This window comes from Sciurus carolinensis, chromosome 11, assembly GCF_902686445.1.
Source record: "Sciurus carolinensis chromosome 11, mSciCar1.2, whole genome shotgun sequence".
Taxonomy (NCBI): Eukaryota; Metazoa; Chordata; class Mammalia; order Rodentia; family Sciuridae; genus Sciurus; species Sciurus carolinensis.
In genome coordinates this window covers 62,823,256-62,842,154 of record NC_062223.1, presented here as the reverse complement: position 1 = coordinate 62,842,154, position 18,899 = coordinate 62,823,256, and the positions used below count along the sequence as shown (strand labels likewise).

Genomic DNA, 18,899 nt, shown 5'->3' with positions numbered 1-18,899 from the left:
CTTTGGCCTCTTTCCATCCAGTGCAGCTCAGGCTTAGGGCAGCCAGGAGTAAGGCCTGAGAGACAAGGAAAGAAAAGCAACTCGGCTTCTACCTTCACTTCTCCTTTTTTAAAAGAGAACTTTTTATTGAAGCATAACAAACATACAGAGAAGTGAAGAAATCACTAGCATGCAGGTCAAACATTCACATGAACACACTCAAGCTACCAAGACAAAAATCCGAAAATGACTAGGACCCCAAAAGCCTCCTTTGTATCTTGTTCTAGTCTAATTTCTAACAAAAGATAACTAAACCATCTTGATTTCTATCATAGATTAATTTTTCCTGTTTTAAAACATGAAAAGTGGAATTTTACAATGTGTACCCTTTTATGTCTGACTTCTTACATTCAGTGTTATTATTGCATGTTGCATGGTTGCATATGATTTTGGTTTTTTCCTTCTCATTGCTTTATAATATTCTACTGAATGAATATGTATACAACATCTCATTTATTCCTTTTATGAATAAATTCATTTTATGAATAAGTCCATAATAGATATGGGTCCCTTATGGATGCACATTTGAGTAGTTTTCCAATTTGAACCTATTTTGAACAGTGCTGCTATACACATTCATGTATGTGTCTTTTGGTGAATTGTGTGTGCATCTCTGTTGGTTATTTACTGAATATGCAATTTCTGGGTCATAAGTTTCCCAGCTTTAGTAGATACTGCTAAACAATTTTTCATAGGAAGAGATAGATTAATCTACATAATTACCAATACTTGATATTGTTAGGTTTGGGTTTTTTTTTTTTTTAACAACCTGGTGCATGTAGCAATATTGCATTGTGATTTTAATTTTAACTTTTTTGATTTTTGCTCAGTATGCTGTCATGGGCTACTTAGACAATGCGAATTGCTTATTCAGGTCTCTGGATTTTTTTTTCCTATTTCATTGTCTGCCTTTTTCTTACTGAGTTATAGGAGTTCTTTATATAGTCTAGTTGTAAGTCCTTTGTCAATTATATGTATTTCAAATATTTTCCATTCTGTGGCTTACCTTTTGACTTTTGTAATCTTTTGATGAACAGAATTCTAATGTAGGTCATGTTGAGTTTCTTTTTCTTTCATGTTTAATACTTTTTTGTATCCCATTTAAGAAACCTTTGTCTACTTCAAAATCATGAAGGCATTCTCCTATATTTTCTTCTTAAAGTTTTATAGTTTTTTTCCTTTCACATTTAGATATTGCATTGATCCATAGCTGAACTTGTGTATGATGTGAGGTAGGGATCAACTGTTTGTTTTATACACACAGCCATTTACTGGAATACTCATCTTTTATCCACTTCACTACACTGTCACCTTTGTTATATAGCAAGTTAATGTGGATCTGTTTCTAGACTCTACTCTGTTATTCTGTTTCTTTGGTTAATCTGTTCTTCTTTGAGAACAACTCTTAAATAATCTTTAAGATTATTTTGACTATAATTGGTCCTTGGCATTTCTGTATAAATTTTAGAATCATGATCTTAATTTTCACTTTTTAAAATACCTGCTGTTATTTAGATTGGGACCGTGTTAAACTTAGGGGCAAATTTGGGATGATTTGAGAACTTTACATTATTGAGTCATATAGACTATTTTGCAATTTTGACATACACAATTTTGCACACGACTGGTCTCCATCTCATCCTTGCACCTTCTCTTTCTCTCTCTTGCCTTATTGTACTGGGTAGATCTCCAGTACCATGTTGAATACAAGTGGTGATAGTGGGCATTCTGGCCTGTTCCCAAACTTATGGAGAAAGCTTTTAATATTCATCTTTAAGTGTAATTTTTTGCTGTGGCTTTTTTGTGGATATTTTTAAACCAGATAAAGTTCCCTTCTGTTCTCAGTTTGATGATTTGTTTTTATTTATCTGTTTTGGTTCCAGGGATTGAATCCACTGAGCCACATCCCTGGCCCTTTTTATTTTTTATTTTGAGACAGGGTCTTGTTAAGTTGCTTAGGGTCTCACGACATTGCTGAGACTGCCGAGTTGCCGAGTCCTTAAATCATGAATGCATGTTGAATGTAATCAAACACTTCTTCTATACCTATGAAGATATTTATATGAATTTTTCTCGTTATGTGTTGAAATTATATGGATTATACTTTTAATGTTAAATCACCCTTTCATTCCTGGAAAAAAACCAATATGGTTGCAATACAGAATAATTTTTCTAAGTAGTTGGTATATAGGGTTTGCTACTATTTTATTTGGGATTTCCATATTTGTGGTAATGAAAGGGTTTGGGTTTCTTCTATGTTTACTTTCACCTCCAATTTTGAGATGAATTTTTTTAGCCCCAACCTGACCCCTTTTTTGTGTTATACATATATAGACTTGGTTAAACAGACTTTGCTTCTATTATTAGCTTAGGAAACTTTGCCCAAACCCTCTAACTTCCAGCAGTCATGAGTCAAATCCTGGTTCAACCCTTCACTGGCACATTACAGACCCTCTCTGAACCGACTTCCTCTTCAATGAAATGAGACTGAAAAGGAAATTCATCAGTGCATAAGAAAGGACCTAGTACAAGTAGGTGCTCAGTAATTCCTATTTCTCTTCTTTCTGTTGCTTAAAATCTTTGAACACAGAACATTGGCTTTCTTATTTGCAGACACAACTAGCAGAGTTCAGATTCAAACCTGAAATATGCACTCGCAGAGTGGGAGAAGTCTCTTTTATTTTTATTTTTTTGTTGCACTCTGAAAAACAAAGCCAAGTTATTTACTGCTCCTGCTAAGCTTTTAAATACAAGCTCCTAGATTTTTAAAATTAGATAAACACTGCTAGAATTTATCATCCAAAGTGCTGCAGTTTCTTCCCTGGGGCCTTAAACTCAGGTGCTAATGGTATATTAAACTTTTGGAAGCTGTCCAGGAATATAGACTCTTTCCCATATAGAACAATGTTTATGTGGAAAAGTCATTTTGGAGGGACACCTTTAAATGAAGCTCCCCTTTCTAGAAGCACAATCCCAGTGTTACTGGTTAATTCATAATAAACCTCCAACCAGACTCTGTAGGAGCAATGGGAATGTGCCCTGAAATTATGCTCATTGTTTCAGAGATGGGAGTAGGTTATTGGCTATGCTTTAGAGAGAGTCCAATAAATCAAGAGTAAGAAGTTCAGAAAATTTTGGCTTAGAGGGCCAAATCCAAAAAATCTGAAGTTTATGAACACCAAGAGCTAGTAGACACCATCCTACTATACCCCATGGGTGACATCGGAATGACTTCCTGACCAAATCTAGACTTGGCTCAACTGTGGATCCTCTGTGGAAGATGAAGGGCATGACCTTAAGATCGTCAGATCAATGGCAAATCTCAGCCCTGCCACCTACTAGCAATTCAGTTCCCTCATCCATAACATGGTGTGGTAACTGACCGACCTGGCAGAACCACATCAGCTGGCACCTATGAAGTGTATGAAGAAGGAAACAGGATCAATTAATGATAGCAGGTGTGAAGACCCTGACACTGATGGATGATGTTGATGGCAATGATGTGGTGATGATGGCCATGACCATGAGGACAGCATCCCAGCTTTGAATGGAGGGGCTATTGAAGGATCAACTTACAGAAACTGAAGGGACAGCCCCCGCTGGCTCTTGTCCAATCCTCTCAGTTATTTTCAGGATCCCTGGGTCCAGACACACAATCTTAGCTGGGTGAACCATGTCGCAATTTGAGTTCCCCCAAAAGCAGAACCTGAGGCAAAGGCTACAGATAGTTCATGAAGAAGGTGGTAGAAGAAGTGGGGTAAAGGAGTAGGGAGAGAGTGACAGGGAGGAGGAAGAGTCAGCCTGAGAGTAGTGTTGGGATCACTGGCATCACTGTGCCTCTGAGAAGTGTTCAGAATGCTATCCAGAATTGTCCACCTTCCAGAATTATCTACTAGTACTTACCCCCCATGGACCAAGGGATGTCTTCAGGAGCACTGTCTGGCCAAGCGGACTTAAAGCTTCAGAGGAGGCCGTGAGACAATAAGTGGAAAGAGACACAGTACACTTGAGTTCAATGCTCACTACCAGCACGACCGTGGCTGAGGTCAGAGGTGGTGGAGAATATGTGGTTCAGGCCCCCAAATGTAGCTGCTACAGACCAAGTCTCAGTCTACCAGCCAACTCCTCCTGCAAGCTGTCCTCCACCATAAGTGTTTCACAACTGTAAGAGACCCCAGTCCCCTGCAGAGTCTAGCCTATTCCATCCCCCCTTTCCAGAAGGACTACTTATACAACTGGTCTTTGGCAGTACTCAAGACATCCCAAAATCTAGGGCTGTACTGCCCAGTATGATAGCCAGTAGACATGCATGGCTATCTAAACTTAAATTGATTAAAGTTAAGTAAGATGAAAACTTCAGCTCACCAATGACACTGGCCATGTTTTACGTGTTCAGTAATCAACTATGGCTAACGACTGCTGCAAGAGACAGTGGAGATAGGGTGTTTCCATCTTCACAAAAAGTCCAGAAAACGTTGCTGTCGAGCAGATAAACTGGGTCTAGATCATGGCTTTACCAGTTAGTAGCTTGAGGGCCTGGGCAAGTCATTTCATCTCTCTGTGCCTTAACTTCCTAATCTGTAATATAGGCTTGTTTCAATGATTAAACAAAACAAAATAGTAAAGTCCAAGTATTAATTCTTTTCATTTTCAGTTCCCAGGATAATTCCAGTGTAAGGCAGGTAGTTTTTTTTTTTTTTTTTTTTTTTCTTTTTTTCCTTTTTTTCTTGTGTACCAGGGATTGAACCCAAGGACCCTCTACCACTGATCTACACACCACAAACCCTTTTTTTTTGAGACAGGGTTTTACTCACTTGCCCAGGCTGTCCTCAGAATTGAAATCCTCCTGCCTCAGCCTCCCAAGTAGCTGAGATTACAGGCACATACCACCATGCCTGGAGCCTCTAGCCTTTATCTGTCCTGAATCCTTTAAGGCTCATCTTTGGACTCCTAAATTATCTCCATGATCAAGATGTCTGCCCATGTGCCCCAGGTATCTAAACCCCTTTCAAATTCTGGTCAGTTCCACACCCTAACTCCAGAAGCTGGAGGCTGAACTGTGAACCTCAGCTTATGTCAGGGGCCCCTCTGTCTGACCATATGCCTGATTTATTCCGCTACCATTTTCCCACCCACCCAGTGGGTGTCTCTATCCCCCAATGCTGACTGCTGTCTGAACACCCACTAAGCAGGCCATACTATGTAGAAAATCAGTACCTTGCCCTACCCAAAGAGACCGGTCCTGTGTGTCCCAGTTTTCTCCCAATGCCTACTGCTTTAGTCAGCTTTTTTGCCACTATGGCCGAAAGACCTGACCAGACAATTTTAGATGAGAAGAAGTTTACTTGACACTTGTGGTTTCAGAGGTCTCAGTCCATAGACAGTTAGCTCCATTTGTCAGGCCTGAGGTGAGGCAGAACATCATGGCGGAAGAACATGGTAGAGAAAAGTGGTTCAGAACTTCACACCAAGAAGCAGAGAGAGAGAGAGAGAGAGAGGAAGGGAGGGGGGAGAGAGAGGAGCAAGACAGAGAGAGAGAGAGAGAGAAAGTTATACTCAACAAGGACAGAATATAAACCCCAAAGCCATGCCCCCAATGACCCACTTCCTCTAGGCACACCCTACCTACCTGCAGTTACCACCCAGTTAGTTAATCCCTATCAGGGGATTAATGCATTGATTAGGTTAATACTCTCATAACCCAGTCATTTCACCTATAAACTTTCTTGCATTATCTCACACGTGAGCTTTTGGGGGACACCTAGTATCTAAACCATCACACCTACCTTTCTTGGAGAAATAAAATATTAATATTAAAACAACAATTTGCTGATTCTTTCATGTACCAGGAGCTATGCCAAGTGTTTTTACATGTATTTCCTCCGTAACTCCATAACCACCCCAGCAGATAGGTACTATAATTACTCCTATTTCACAGATAAGAAAACCAAGTCTTAGAGAACTTAGCAGCTGGTTCAAGGCTACACAATTAGGAGATGATGGAAGCAACAATGCAGTGGTGGCCTTAACCCATGTGAGTTCTCCTTTGTCTTTCAAGACATTTGGGGAGTAAGAAAAGGACAAGCTCATGTGTACAACCACATGGATGAATCTCAGATTCATTATGCCAAGGTAAAGGAATCAGACTTTTAAATGCTACATACTGTTTGAGTCCATTTATATAATATTCCTGAAAAGGCAAAAATATAGAAACAAAAATTAAGACCAGAGGTTGCCAAGGGTTATGGGTGGTGGAACAGGATTGATTACAAAAATTCACAGGGAGGGCTGGGGTTGTGGTTCAGTGGCAGAGCACTTGCCTAGCATGTATGAGGCACTGGGTTCAATTCTTAGCTCTGCATATCAATCAATAAAATAAAGGCCCTTTAACAACAAATTTTTTTTTTTTTTAGTTATGGGGATTTAGAGGAATCATAGAGCTATTCTATACCTTGGTTTTGGCAGTGGCTACATTGTTGCATGCATTTGTGAAAATTTGCCAAAAAGAGTGAATTTTTTTTTGTAGTTGTAGGTGAACAGAATACCTTTATTTTATTTGTTTATTTTTAATGTGGTGCTGAGGATTGAACCCAATGCCTCACACGTGCTAGGCAAGCACTCTGTCACTAAGCTACAACCCCAACCCCAAAAGGCAAAGTATTAAAGACTTGGTAGAGGAGATGAGCTCAGGTGGGGCTCAGGTTAGACTGCAAGGAGAATTCAGGGGAAGGAAGGCAAAAGGTGAGTGCTAAAATGCCTGGAAGAGCAGGTAAGATCTGCTTCTGTGGGAGGAGAGCATTGGTGAAGTGGGTTTCACCCCAAATGAGAAAACTAGAACCTCTTTACTTAAAAGAGAAACTCTTCAGGGGAAAAGAAATTGGAGGTCTGCCTTACCCTCATATTTACCATTTCCAGCACTCCCTGTTTCTTCAGGTAGATATGAGTTGCCATCTGTTCCCATTTCCCTTCGGCCTGAAGAACTTCCTTTAATATTTCATATACTGCAGATGTGTTAGTAATAAATTCACTCAGTTTTCATTTATCAAAAAATGTTTTACTTTACCCTCATAGTTGAAGAATATTTTTGCAAGATAATAGAATTCTAGGGTGACAGGTTTATTTCTTTCAAGTGGAGGTGTCACTTCGTCGTCTTCTGGTTTGCCTTGTGTTTGAAGCGAGCAGTCTTATTTCCCTTGTTTTCATGTGTCTTTTATTGCTGCTGGTTACTGGTATGATTTTTGACTTTATCTCTAATTATCAGATTATGATATGCTTAGGTGTCTTTTTCATTTTATTTTGTTTTTTAAGTGTCATTTTCTTTACTTTTAACCAGTTTGGATCTATAGGTTGATATTTTTCATCAAAGTTAGGGAAATTTCAAGCATTGTTTATTCACATATTTCTCTAATCCAATTTCTCTCTTCTTGCCTGCTAGGACTCCATTGAAACCGCTTTTATTCCACAGGTCACTAGGAATACAGTTCAACTTTTTTCAGGCTTTTCTTTTCTATACTTCATTTTGAATTGTTTATATCACCCAATCTTTCAGCTTACTGATGTTTTCCTTTGCTGTGTCCAAATACAGATATTATATTTTTCAGTTCTAGAATTTCCATTTGGGCTTTAAAAAGAAAAAAAGTTTCTATTTCTCTGCCAACATTCCCCATCTGTTCATTCATTATGTCCATATTTTCTTTAAATTTTTAACATATTGGTAATACCTGTTTTACAGTCTTTATATATCAATCCCAACATATCAGTCATCTCAACAACTGTGTTAGCTGTTTTTCCTCCTGTTTTGGGTCATATTTTCTTCTAGATATATCTATATGTTTTTAATTGCTTGATGGATATTGTTAGGGCTGCACTGTTGAGTATATGGGCTTTTTTTGATCTTCTTTTAAAGAATATGGAGTTTTGATCTGACAGATGGTTAATTTAGTGGTAGATCTGCTTGATTCCCTTTCAAGATCTGTTTTCTAAGTTGTGTTAGGTTAAGTCTAGAGTAGCCTTTACTCTAGTAAGTTTACTGGTAGGTTGTGTCTTTTCTAGGCTTTCAGTTGAATGCCCATTGGTCAAAAAAGTTTCTCTAATACAGATGCTTAGAAGTCCTGCATCTCTAGCATTGCGTCACCTCTGTAATCTCGACTCAACTCTTAGGTCCCCAGTAGCTATTCTCTGCCAGGCCTTGTGGGTCTCACCCTGCACCATGTTTGGTCAAAATTTTAAGGCAATGCCTATGCATATTTCTGAAGCTTCTTCACTAGGTAACTCCTGCCTTTTGGGCACTCTAACCCATAAATCCTACCTACTTCAGCATCACCAAATTCCTACCCTTACCTCCTCAGGTCAACCAGTTTGCCATACTCTGCTTTCTCTGCTATGCTCTACCTTCCTGCACTATAAACCAGAAAGCATCCTGGCAGAAATCCAGGGCAAATGTGGATTCAACTCTTATGTTTTCCTTTCTCTCAGATATCATCGTCCTTTGCTGTCTGTTTTCCAACATCTGAAAACTGATGCTTCAAATATTTTTCACAGTTTTATAGTTACTTATGTCTACAGGAGTTATCTGGTGCCATTTACTTCATCAGAGTTAGAAGCAGAAGTGAAATGAACACCCATAGATTTGGAAATTGTCTCTATTTCACATTGCCTTCAAGATAAAATAAGTAGTGTCTGTTATGACATTCATACACCATCATGTACCACCTGGTTTACATTTTATATATCTCATTACTCAACATTCATTCTTTATAAACACACACACACACACACACACACACACACACACACACACCCATTACCTACTACTCATAGCTCACCATGTATCTCTTTCTTATGCCCCTGATATTACACCTACCTTTCCTCCTGAGAAACAAAATTGCCTTTGCTCAATTCCCTATCTGTCTTACTAACTTTTACTTATCCTATGGAATTTAACTCAGCTGTCATCTCCTCTGGAGATGGTAACTCCTCTGGTACCATGATAGTTAAATGTTCCCTTATTTGTCCTTTAATATTGTTTGCCTTTATCATCGTCACCCCCACCTCTCTCTCTCTCTCTCTCTCTCTCTCTCTCTCTCTCTCTCTCTCTCATACACACACACACACACACACACACACACACACACACACACAACTGTATTAAGTGTATTGTAATTGCCTGTTATGACCAGTCCTTCATGTCCTTCAAATCACCATCTAGGTAACATCTCAAGGACAGGGATCTTAGAGTTGCCACAGCCTGGCAGAGAGTTTGGCAAACGTTTTATTTAATGGATCACATAGTAAATATTTTAAGGTTTTCAGACCAGACATCCTGTGTTGTAATTACTCAACTTAGTCACTATACCATGAAAGCAGCCATGAACAATACATAGATAATCTGTAAAATACAAAGCTTTATTGAAACAAAAACAGGCAGCTGCAGCCTGATGATCTGTTTTTAGCATAGTATTATCCCAGTAAATGTTGGGATCTATGAATAAATGAATCAGTGGGCTAGAATAGAATCTTATCACTGAAGGCTTGAGGAAATGGAAAAGAATGTAATCCGTTTCATAAGTGCAAGGTTTTCCCAGGAATGGAAAAGTGACACTTGAGACTGGAGAGAAGGAAAAACTGGTAGCTGAATGAAGAAAGAAAATTGAGGAATTTCTGGCCTAATTGACAGAGGTCTTCATGCAGAGTTTTTGCCATACTGAAAAAGGATCCTGAAAAACCACATGGCTTGGTCAGAGAGAGTTCCTGAAGCAGCCAAGAGCAGGAAGAGCCAGAGGGCAAGTACAAACTGTGTCCTGGGCAGCACCCAGGGGCAGACACACAGAAGCCAAGTTCTGCAGCCAAATCTAAAGCATTGGAAATTAGGCAGATCCTGGGTCTGGGCCTAGGCTGAGGGTAACAAGGCCTCAAGGGACATGAGATCCAGGACAACTTAAAAATAGATCTGGAAGGTCCACAATATTTTTTTTCTGACCACATGATGCATGGATGGGTTGTAGATGGGCTGACCTTGGCCTTTTCAGAAGGTTTAAGTAACAAGGTCATCTACTAAGAGATAAATGTGGAAGGCGAGGATAGAACTTGGAGATTGGAGGAGCTCTGATTGATGTAGCTACCATAGCAAACTCCAGTAGGGCCCAAACCAAGGATAAACTGAGAGTGCTATGGGTGAGGCTGAGGTTGGATAATAGAAGGCTGAAGCTAATCCAGTCAGTAAGGCTGAAGGACATTTGCCCATGAAGCACTATGAATGGATATCAAGGAAATGAATGGGAAACTATTTCAGGACTAGGGTTGGCAGGGGATTGCTGTCACTGGCCATGAAATCTGGGCAGTCACTGAACACCTGCTGTATCAGTCAGGGTTCTTTAAAGAAGCAGAACAAATAGGATGTGTTTGCATATATACAAAGAGATTTATTATAAGGAATTGGCTCAACCAATTACAAAGACTGACAAGTTTGCAATAGACAGTTAGCAAGCTGGCAACTAAGGAGAGCCAATGGTGCGGTTTCAGTCTAAATCTAAAGACCTGAGAACGAGAACAGATCATGTATTTCTATTCTGAAGGCCAGAAGGCTCAAGAACCAGCAAGAGCCAGTATTTCAGCTTGAGTTGAAAGGCAAGGGGGGAAATGATGTCCCAGCCTGAAGGCAGTTAGGTACTTTACAAAGTCACTCTTAGTGTTCTATTCAAGTCTTCAACTGACCAGGTGGGACCCACCTACCTCAGAGAGAGAAATCTGTTTTACTCCACCTACAGATTCAAATGTGAGCTTTATACGAAACAGCCTCACAGAACTTCCTGAATAATGTGTGACCACCTGAACTCCTCATGCCCATCACATTGACACATCGAATTAACCATCACACCTACCATGTGAATGGCACACCACAGAGAATCCACCAACTGTGCAACATCCCTCTTCCAACACCAGGCATGGTTCTCCTTTGATGAGTGTTGGCATTTTAGGCAACTTTGTGAGCACTGGTCATTTAGCACCAGCGATGACAATAGAAAAAATGTCAGGAAAGACATAACTATACATATATTTACAATATTTCCATGGAGTCACTTTTGAAATAAATGTACCTGGTTGTCCATCCGCATCTCAAACTTGCATGTCTAATCATTTCCTCCTCCCAGTCTCCCATTGCCTCTGTCCCATGTAAGACTTATCCATGCTATATTAATATCTAGACCCAGATATGTAGAGGCCACTTGAACACTGCTAGAAACAGTGAGGGGACATGCTGAACCAAAGAGCTATGTTTCCCTAAGAGATGAAGAGGTTGGTGCCAGTCTGCTTCTCTTCTCCTTCTGGTTTAGATCTAGAATGTTCTCCAAAGACTCATGAGTTCAAATGTAGCAGTGTTCGTAGGAGAGGTTTTTACAAAATGATTGAATACCGAGGGCTCTGACTTCATTAATCCGTTGAAGGGTTATAATTTGAGTAGACTATGGGGAGGTGGGGGAAACCGAATTGGGTGGGATGTAATTGAAGGGAGTGGGTCCCTGGGGACTGTTTCTTACCCCCAGTAACCTTTCCCCTCTCTCTGATTCCTGGCCACCATGAGGTGAGCAGCCTTGCTCTGTCACACCCTTCCACCGTGACGTTCCTCCTCACCACAGTCCCAGAAACAGTGGAGCCAGTCAGCCATGGACTGGATTCCTGAAACCATGAACCAGAATAATTCTTTCCTCCAGTGGTGATGTAGTCATGTTATTTTGTTACAGCAATAAGAAGGCCACAAGTATTCATCTCATTCCCTTCTCCCCAGGCTTCCTAGTACCTAGGTCTTCTTTCCCTCTTCTCCCTTATTTCCTCGAGGATGGCGGGGCTCAGGGATAAACTCCCTTCCAGTTAACAGGGGTCTGTCTACCCACCTCAGTGTGCAGGCCCCAGGTCACTGAGTCCCATTTAGATGATTCCAGATTCACATCCTTGCCTCTGACATTCCTGTCATTTCCACCCCACTAGTTCGAAGTCAAACTGCCACCCATTTACTCAGTCAGATTCCCCTTGATAATCATGCCTTCCAGAAACTGGTCTGGATTTGTCTTGTACTATTTAGAGTTAATTTTACTAGCTAATGTTTATTAGTCCATTTTACTTACCAGCCATTATTTCATGAACTTCAACCTCAGAGCAGCACTAGGTGTTTGCTCATATCACTATCCCCACTTTACAGATGAAGAAACTGAGGTTGAGAGTGATTAACTAATATTCAAGCTAGAATTTCAGAACTGAGACCAGAATGCATGAGAATTTTGACTACTTCACCAAGTTGCCTCCTAATTTCCGTCCAATCTTCCATCTATTGGTTCCTACTCCTCATCTCTTGTCCCATTTTCTCTGCCACTCCCTAAATCAGACCCAATGCAATTTGTGCAAAGAATATTGAAGGGCCTCCTGTTTGCTCTCCTCATCCTTGGACCCTCTCCCTTCCCACCACTAGGCATATCCTGGCAGAGAAATGGTACAATGTGGTGCAGAGAGCCGTTCCCTGCACCACACAGAATCCCAGCACCTTCACTTACCAACTTTTATGATTTTTACTCACTTCACCTCTCCAAAGCCAAGTTTGCTCATGCAAAAATAAGAATGATGATAGCCCCTATATCAAAAGAGTTTTCTTTCTGTGTCTAATGAGATGATATAGGTCATCCTTGGCACATAGTAAAGATCCAATACATGTTAACCATTTTTATATCCTTCTTCCCAGAAGGAATCTTCCATCATGTTTGCCCCTTTCCTAATGCCATAGGCCACGATGGGCACCCAACTCTCTCCACAACTGGTCTGACTTTCTGTTTCATCTAATCTCTTTGTCTTCTAACTCTCTGGTCCACCAAATGTCTCTTTCATTTCCTGCCTTCCCAGAGAGATGCAGGTGTTCTGGAATCAGAGAGGCCTAGATATGAAGCCCAGCTGTGCTCCTCCCCAGCTCTGTGAGTTTGGACATGTTCCTTTAACTCTCTGGGCCTCGATTTCTTCATCTAGAACTTGAAGATAAGGTTGTCATGAGGATCACACAGGAAAGCACAGTCGTAGGCGGTTTTTGATCCTCTTACCTAAGCTGTTAATAGAATTCCTGCTCCTACTGTCCCACCCGTCTTTCTCCGGGCCTGTGTCCTCCCTTCCTATTTTTCTGAATCTCTGGGAGCTCTCCTTCCAATGGGAAAGTGTCCTTGCTCACCTACCTTCTTTTGAATTATTGTGGATTCCCATAGTGCTCTATATCTGAAATAATACTGAGAACTTTTTTTTGTAGTTTTTTTTTTTTTTTTTTTTTTTTTTTTTACAGTTTTCATAGTTCTTTCCAAAACCAGTCCAATTAATTTGCACAACTCTGGGACATAGTCCAAACTTTTAACTATTATCCCTATTTTTAAAAGGGGTGGACAGGCTGGGGGTGTAATTCCGGAGTAGAGTCCTTGCCTAGCACATGTTAGGTCCTGGATTCAATCCCTAGTACATACATATATTTATATAAATAAGAAACTGAGGCTCTAAGAGGTTGAATGACTGGTTCATGGTCACAAATGGAGGCCTAGAGACAAGTCTTCTAGCATTGGGTCTCCATGGCTCTCTTCCCTGTACAATTGTGCACCTGTATGACTGCCACTCACCTGGCATCCTTGCCCATTCTAATGTTGCAAATTGTTTTTCCATTAGAGCCTGCCTTGTCCTCTCCAGGGAGGATGTATTCTTGTCTCTCCCTGTCATTGAGTACATTGCACATACTTGTTATTTGGACGATGTCACTAAATGTGTTGAAATTTGAATTAATGTGTTATGTTGCAAAGTCGTTGTAGGAAATTAACAATTTCCTATTGGCTAGAGGTTGAATTGATTCAATGAAATTTTATTCAAGAATAAGAATCACGCTGGGTATGATGGTACAGGTCTAAAATCCCAGCAACTTGGGAGACTGTCAGAAGGATCACAAGTTCAAAGCCAGCTTCAGCAACTTAGTGAGGCCTAAGCCACTTAGAAAGACCCTGTCTCAAAATAAAAAATGAGAAGGGACCCAGGATGTGACTCAGTTAAGTGTCCCTGGGTTCCATCTCGGCCCGCCCCCAAAAAAAGAGTCAGAACCATAAAGACAGACCCTGGTCTTGAGATACCTGCTTCTCTGTACTCGTGCCTTGGACTTGGATTCCTTGGATTTAGGGCATTGGGGTTAGCTGCTTCCTCCCTGTACTCTGCATTCTTGTTCTGTAATAACCCTGACAAGCTAGATTGTAATTAATCTGCTTATCCATCTGTTTCCCCACCCCCAGTCTGAGAGCCCCTTCAAGGCAAGTGCCATATCCTATTTCTGTCACTGTCCATGGCCTGCCACTATGCTTGGCACGTAGTTAATGGAGGTTGAATGAATAAATCAGAAAGACCCATCTGGGCCCTTCCTCTGATCCCAGGATGTGCTTACTCCCATTCTCCTACTTTTCACATTCCATATCATGCATATTTCTTATCTCTTATTCTGAATTAAGGGCAGGTTTCAGGTTTTATTTATTTTTGAAGCTTCCCTAACAACCACAAAAGAAGGAAAGCATTGCTGAGTCTCTAGTCTGTGCCAATAGTGATTCCACCTACATAATCTCGCTTTTAAATAACTTAATTAATAACATATTTATCATAATAGGTCAATAAGGTAGACATTATCACCCCTGAATTATAAAAGAGGGAGCTGAGACTCAGGGAAATAAAATAATTGAATCTGACCAAATTTACACACCAGTAAGAGGCAATGCCAGGACTTGACTCCTGTCTGTTGGCATTCAGACCAATGTCTTTCTTTTTCTTGTTGCTCATTTTTTTTTAACAGCTTACAGGAGAGCTGAGTCCCATAACTTAGCAGGTGTCTGTTACTCTGCTGAACTGAGACTTGAACTTCATCACATTGAATGGAATCTGTGCAAGTCTGCTCCCTTATCCTTGGAGCACACATATAGTCACCTTCCCATTGGATGGGAAGCAGATTATGGAAACATACTGAGCACTCACAATGCATCAGGCATAGTGCCAAAAACAGACTCCTTTGTTGGCGCTTAAGTCCAGTAGTACAATAGAATGTACCAGTAATAGAAAATACGATCTGTGGATGGGGAACAGGGCAGAAGAGCTCAGGTCAGCCTAGAGTGGTCTTAGGAGGCTTCCAAATAAATCATGAAGGCAGAATAATAGTTGACCAAGCCAAGTGAGAGGCAAGTACAGAGAAACAGCATGGGCCAAGTCACTGGGGTGCAGAATGACCAGTAGGACAGGCCTGGAACAAGGGATATCTTGCACCCCCTGGAACAGGTGCAAGAGATGATGAGTCTGGTCTCCTTGTGTTCAAATCAAGAGCCAAAGGTCATAACAGGCTACCAGCCCTTGTCCCTACATAAGCATGCTCTTAACTTAGATGACAGCTTAGGACATCCTTCCCACCCAGGAAATGAATTAGAAAAGTAGCTGGCAGCATCTCCATCTGTGTTCTCTAGGGATGTGTGGGATAAACATGGAGTGTGCATTTCTCTGGTGTGAAATGATGAGCAAAGCAATTGGGCAGACCCACATGGTGATGTCATCTGCCTGGGGTGGGGCACAGTTGTCCTCAGTGGGCCCATGTTCCTTTCTGTTGTTGTTGTCGTTGTTCTTTTTAGATATACATGACAATAGAGTGTATTACACCTACATGGAGTTTAACCTTTTCTAATCAGGATCTCATTCTTGAGGTTGTACATGATGTGGAGTTACACTAGTCATGTATTCATATATGAACACAGGAAATTTATGTCCAATTCATTCTGTCTTTCCTATTTCCTTCCCCGCGCCCCCGCCCCCCCCCCCCCCGCTTCCCTTTAGTCCCCTTTGTCTAATCCAATGAACTACTATTCTTCCCTCCTCCCCTCCTATTGTGTGTTAGCATCTGCATGTCAGAGAGAACATTCAGGTTTTGGGTGTTTTTTTATTTTCTTTTACTCTTTTCACTTAGCATGATAGTCTCCGGCTCCATGCAATCACCAGCAAAAGTCATAAAGTCATTTTTATGGCTGAGTAATATTCCATTGTGTATATATACCACATTTTCTTTATCCACCCATCTGTTGAAGGTTGGTTCCATAATTTGCAATAAATACTGATGTGGCTGTGTCACTGTGGTATGCTGATTTTCAGTCCTTTGGGTATATATTTACCAAGGAGTGGGATAACTGGGTCTAATTGTGGTTCCATTCCAAGTTTTCTGAGGAATCTCCATATTGCTCTCCAGCATAACCAATTTGGCTCCCACTAGTGCCCCTGGAGCAGAAGGCCCTGAGGATAGCAATGGCAGTTGTATAAACAAGACCTGTTAAGAATCCTTTTTGTAGATTGAGTGGGTGGGGTGGAATGAAAAGATCTGCCCATTCTGGGTCATAATATGATAAAACAAGAACATCAGTTGATTGACCTAACTCAATTTTTCCCTCCACTGTGCCTGAAAATTTCTTTAGCTTGAGACTTTGTAAAACCAACCAAAGAATGCTTGAGAATTGAGCCAATCCTAGGATGAAATATATGTGACCTAGTCAATGATAAATACAGATGCATCATATGTATTGCATGCAAAAACAAGTCCAAAGGGGTGCTGATGTTGACGATCAGCTCTTTCTTCCTTGGAAACTGATAAAATCCTCAAGTCAAGTTCTGTCTCAGTCCTGCCCAGGTCTTACCGTCTCCCCATGCTCTCATGTTGAGCATTAATTCCCTCCTGCATCCTGCTGCAGTGACCATCACACGCGGTTATCACCAAGCCACTGTGGTCCACGGGGACCAAACCACTTGAACGTACCCTGTCTGTTCTATCCTTTGAATGTGGCTAGGCTGCTTGCCCCTCCTGCTGCAACGTACGTGAGAGCCAGGTGAAGACCGCCACACTTAGTCCTGTGAATTGCCACGGGCTCTTCCCACACGCCCCTTAGCTTGTGCTCTTTGCTCGCCTCCTCAGCTCTGCACTCCAGTTTTGCTCCCTCTCATGCATTCTTCACGCTGCTGCCTGGGTGATTTATCTAAAATTCAAATGCAATCATGTCCCTCCCCTGCTCAGAACCCTTCAGTGGTTTTCAGATCCTTTCAAATGACACCCAAATTCCTGAAGCATTTAGAGCAAGGCCACTCTTGAGCAGGCTCCTTCCTACCTCCCTGGCATCTTCTCCTAACTCTCCCCTTGACAGCTTGTGACACAGCAAAGCTGAATTACTGATGACTCTCCAAACACACAATGTTATTTAACATTTCTGAGTCTGCCAGAAATAGTCTTTCCTCTGCTTTCTGCCTTACAAATCTGATCAGCCTTTAAAATTCTCTTAACAGTCCCTGTCTCCGGGGCCCTCCCAGACAGAAGGCATCCCTGGGCTGCCTGTCTGTCTTGTTCAGACATCTGCTGTTGACCTGTGTGCACAATCCCTAGACTTGCTTTTGCTAGGGACCCTGCATATCACTGAATAGCAGCGGGCCTAAAACAGAAGAGGTACCTACTCAGTGCTGCTTGAATCACTGGCCAGTTATCTCTTCTTCCACAGTTTAAGGGTGGCATGTTTCAGACGCAGCCACACTGATATCTCTGCCTCCCCACTGACTTTGCCAGGTCGGGCCAATCACTGGTCTGCCATCATTGGTGGATCCCACTCCAAGAACTACGTGCTGTGGGAGTATGGAGGATACGCCAGCGAAGGTGTCAAGCAAGTTGCCGAGCTGGGCTCCCCCGTGAAAATGGAGGAAGAAATTCGACAACAGGTAAGAACAGAATCATCGACTAACCAAAATCCAGCAATGCAGGAAAGCATCCCTTAGGTTTCTTTTCCAGGTTCTTAAAATTCGCCATAGTACCATGGGCTAGAAGAAAATCTATTTACTGAATTTGGCTTTTGTTTTAAATAGAGGGTAGATGACGCGTGCCCGTGTTATTGTCTCAGACTTTTCCTGACTCGATTCTGTGTTCTTCAGCCTGTGCTAATTGCTGCTGCTGTTGCCCCATTGTTGGGATCCCCTGAGAGTCAAAGCAGTGATTTATGATTTTCTTGCTCTGATCCTTAAGGGCCGGGAATGATACTCATGCTGTCCAAGCCAAATTGTCACTTCTGAAAATAAACAGTTGTGTATTGGCATGTGCTTTTTGCAACTGTGACTTGAGGCATTTGATAAATTAGCTGGTCATCAGTCATAAGCACAGTGTGCTGAAGCCGTCTCTGTGTACCATGTCACGTGGGAAAAAGGGCTTCTGCGGGAGCTGGTCCCCTTTCATCCCCCCAAGAGATAAGGGAGGAAAGGCCCATCTTACCAACTTGTTTGGTGGAAAATGTCATTGTCCCCTATCAAAAGCCTGATGTGGTTGCCACAAGAGAGCGGGTGATGTGAGACTCTTAGAAGAGAAGAGGTGGTTTGTCCACGTTGTGTGCTGTGGAGAGGTGACGGCCCAGCTTCCACCATCGCTGCCCACAGGCAGAGCTCTGTGGGCCCAGCAGGCGTTCCGGAGGAAAGCAGGAAGGAGCTTCAGGAGTGCGCACCTCACAGGATGGTTCCTGAGAAGCCACTGCCCTCCCTGTGCTCCGGTCTGGCGTCTCCTGAGAGGATGCAGGAGGCCCCAGACGCGTGACACCAGGTGACAAGCTGTGTGCGAGCTCAGAGACCTAAGCGGTGCCAGGGCGTGGGCTCGGCTGAGACCTTCCCCTGGAAGCCCCCCATCAGGACTCCAAGCTGTCCGCAAACTCCTAACATAATCCCCAAAGAAATCTTTCTGGATTAGAGTTGGAAAATGCCCAAGAATGTGTTCCTTATTAATTTGATTGAAAGTCTTTTCTCCTTTCTTGGAAAAAAAAGTTTGA

At 41.8% G+C, this 18,899-nt stretch overlaps 1 protein-coding gene across 1 annotated transcript in view; it reads left to right on the top strand.

Annotated features, from left to right (window-relative positions):
* The window catches only part of Spon1 (spondin 1), a 287,820-nt gene that overhangs the window by 152,000 nt on the left and 116,921 nt on the right, over positions 1 to 18,899 (top strand). The window contains exon 6 of the mRNA XM_047518332.1: positions 17,663 to 17,811. Coding sequence (XP_047374288.1) covers positions 17,663 to 17,811 — 149 coding nt within the window. The remainder of the gene's footprint in view (positions 1 to 17,662; positions 17,812 to 18,899) is intronic.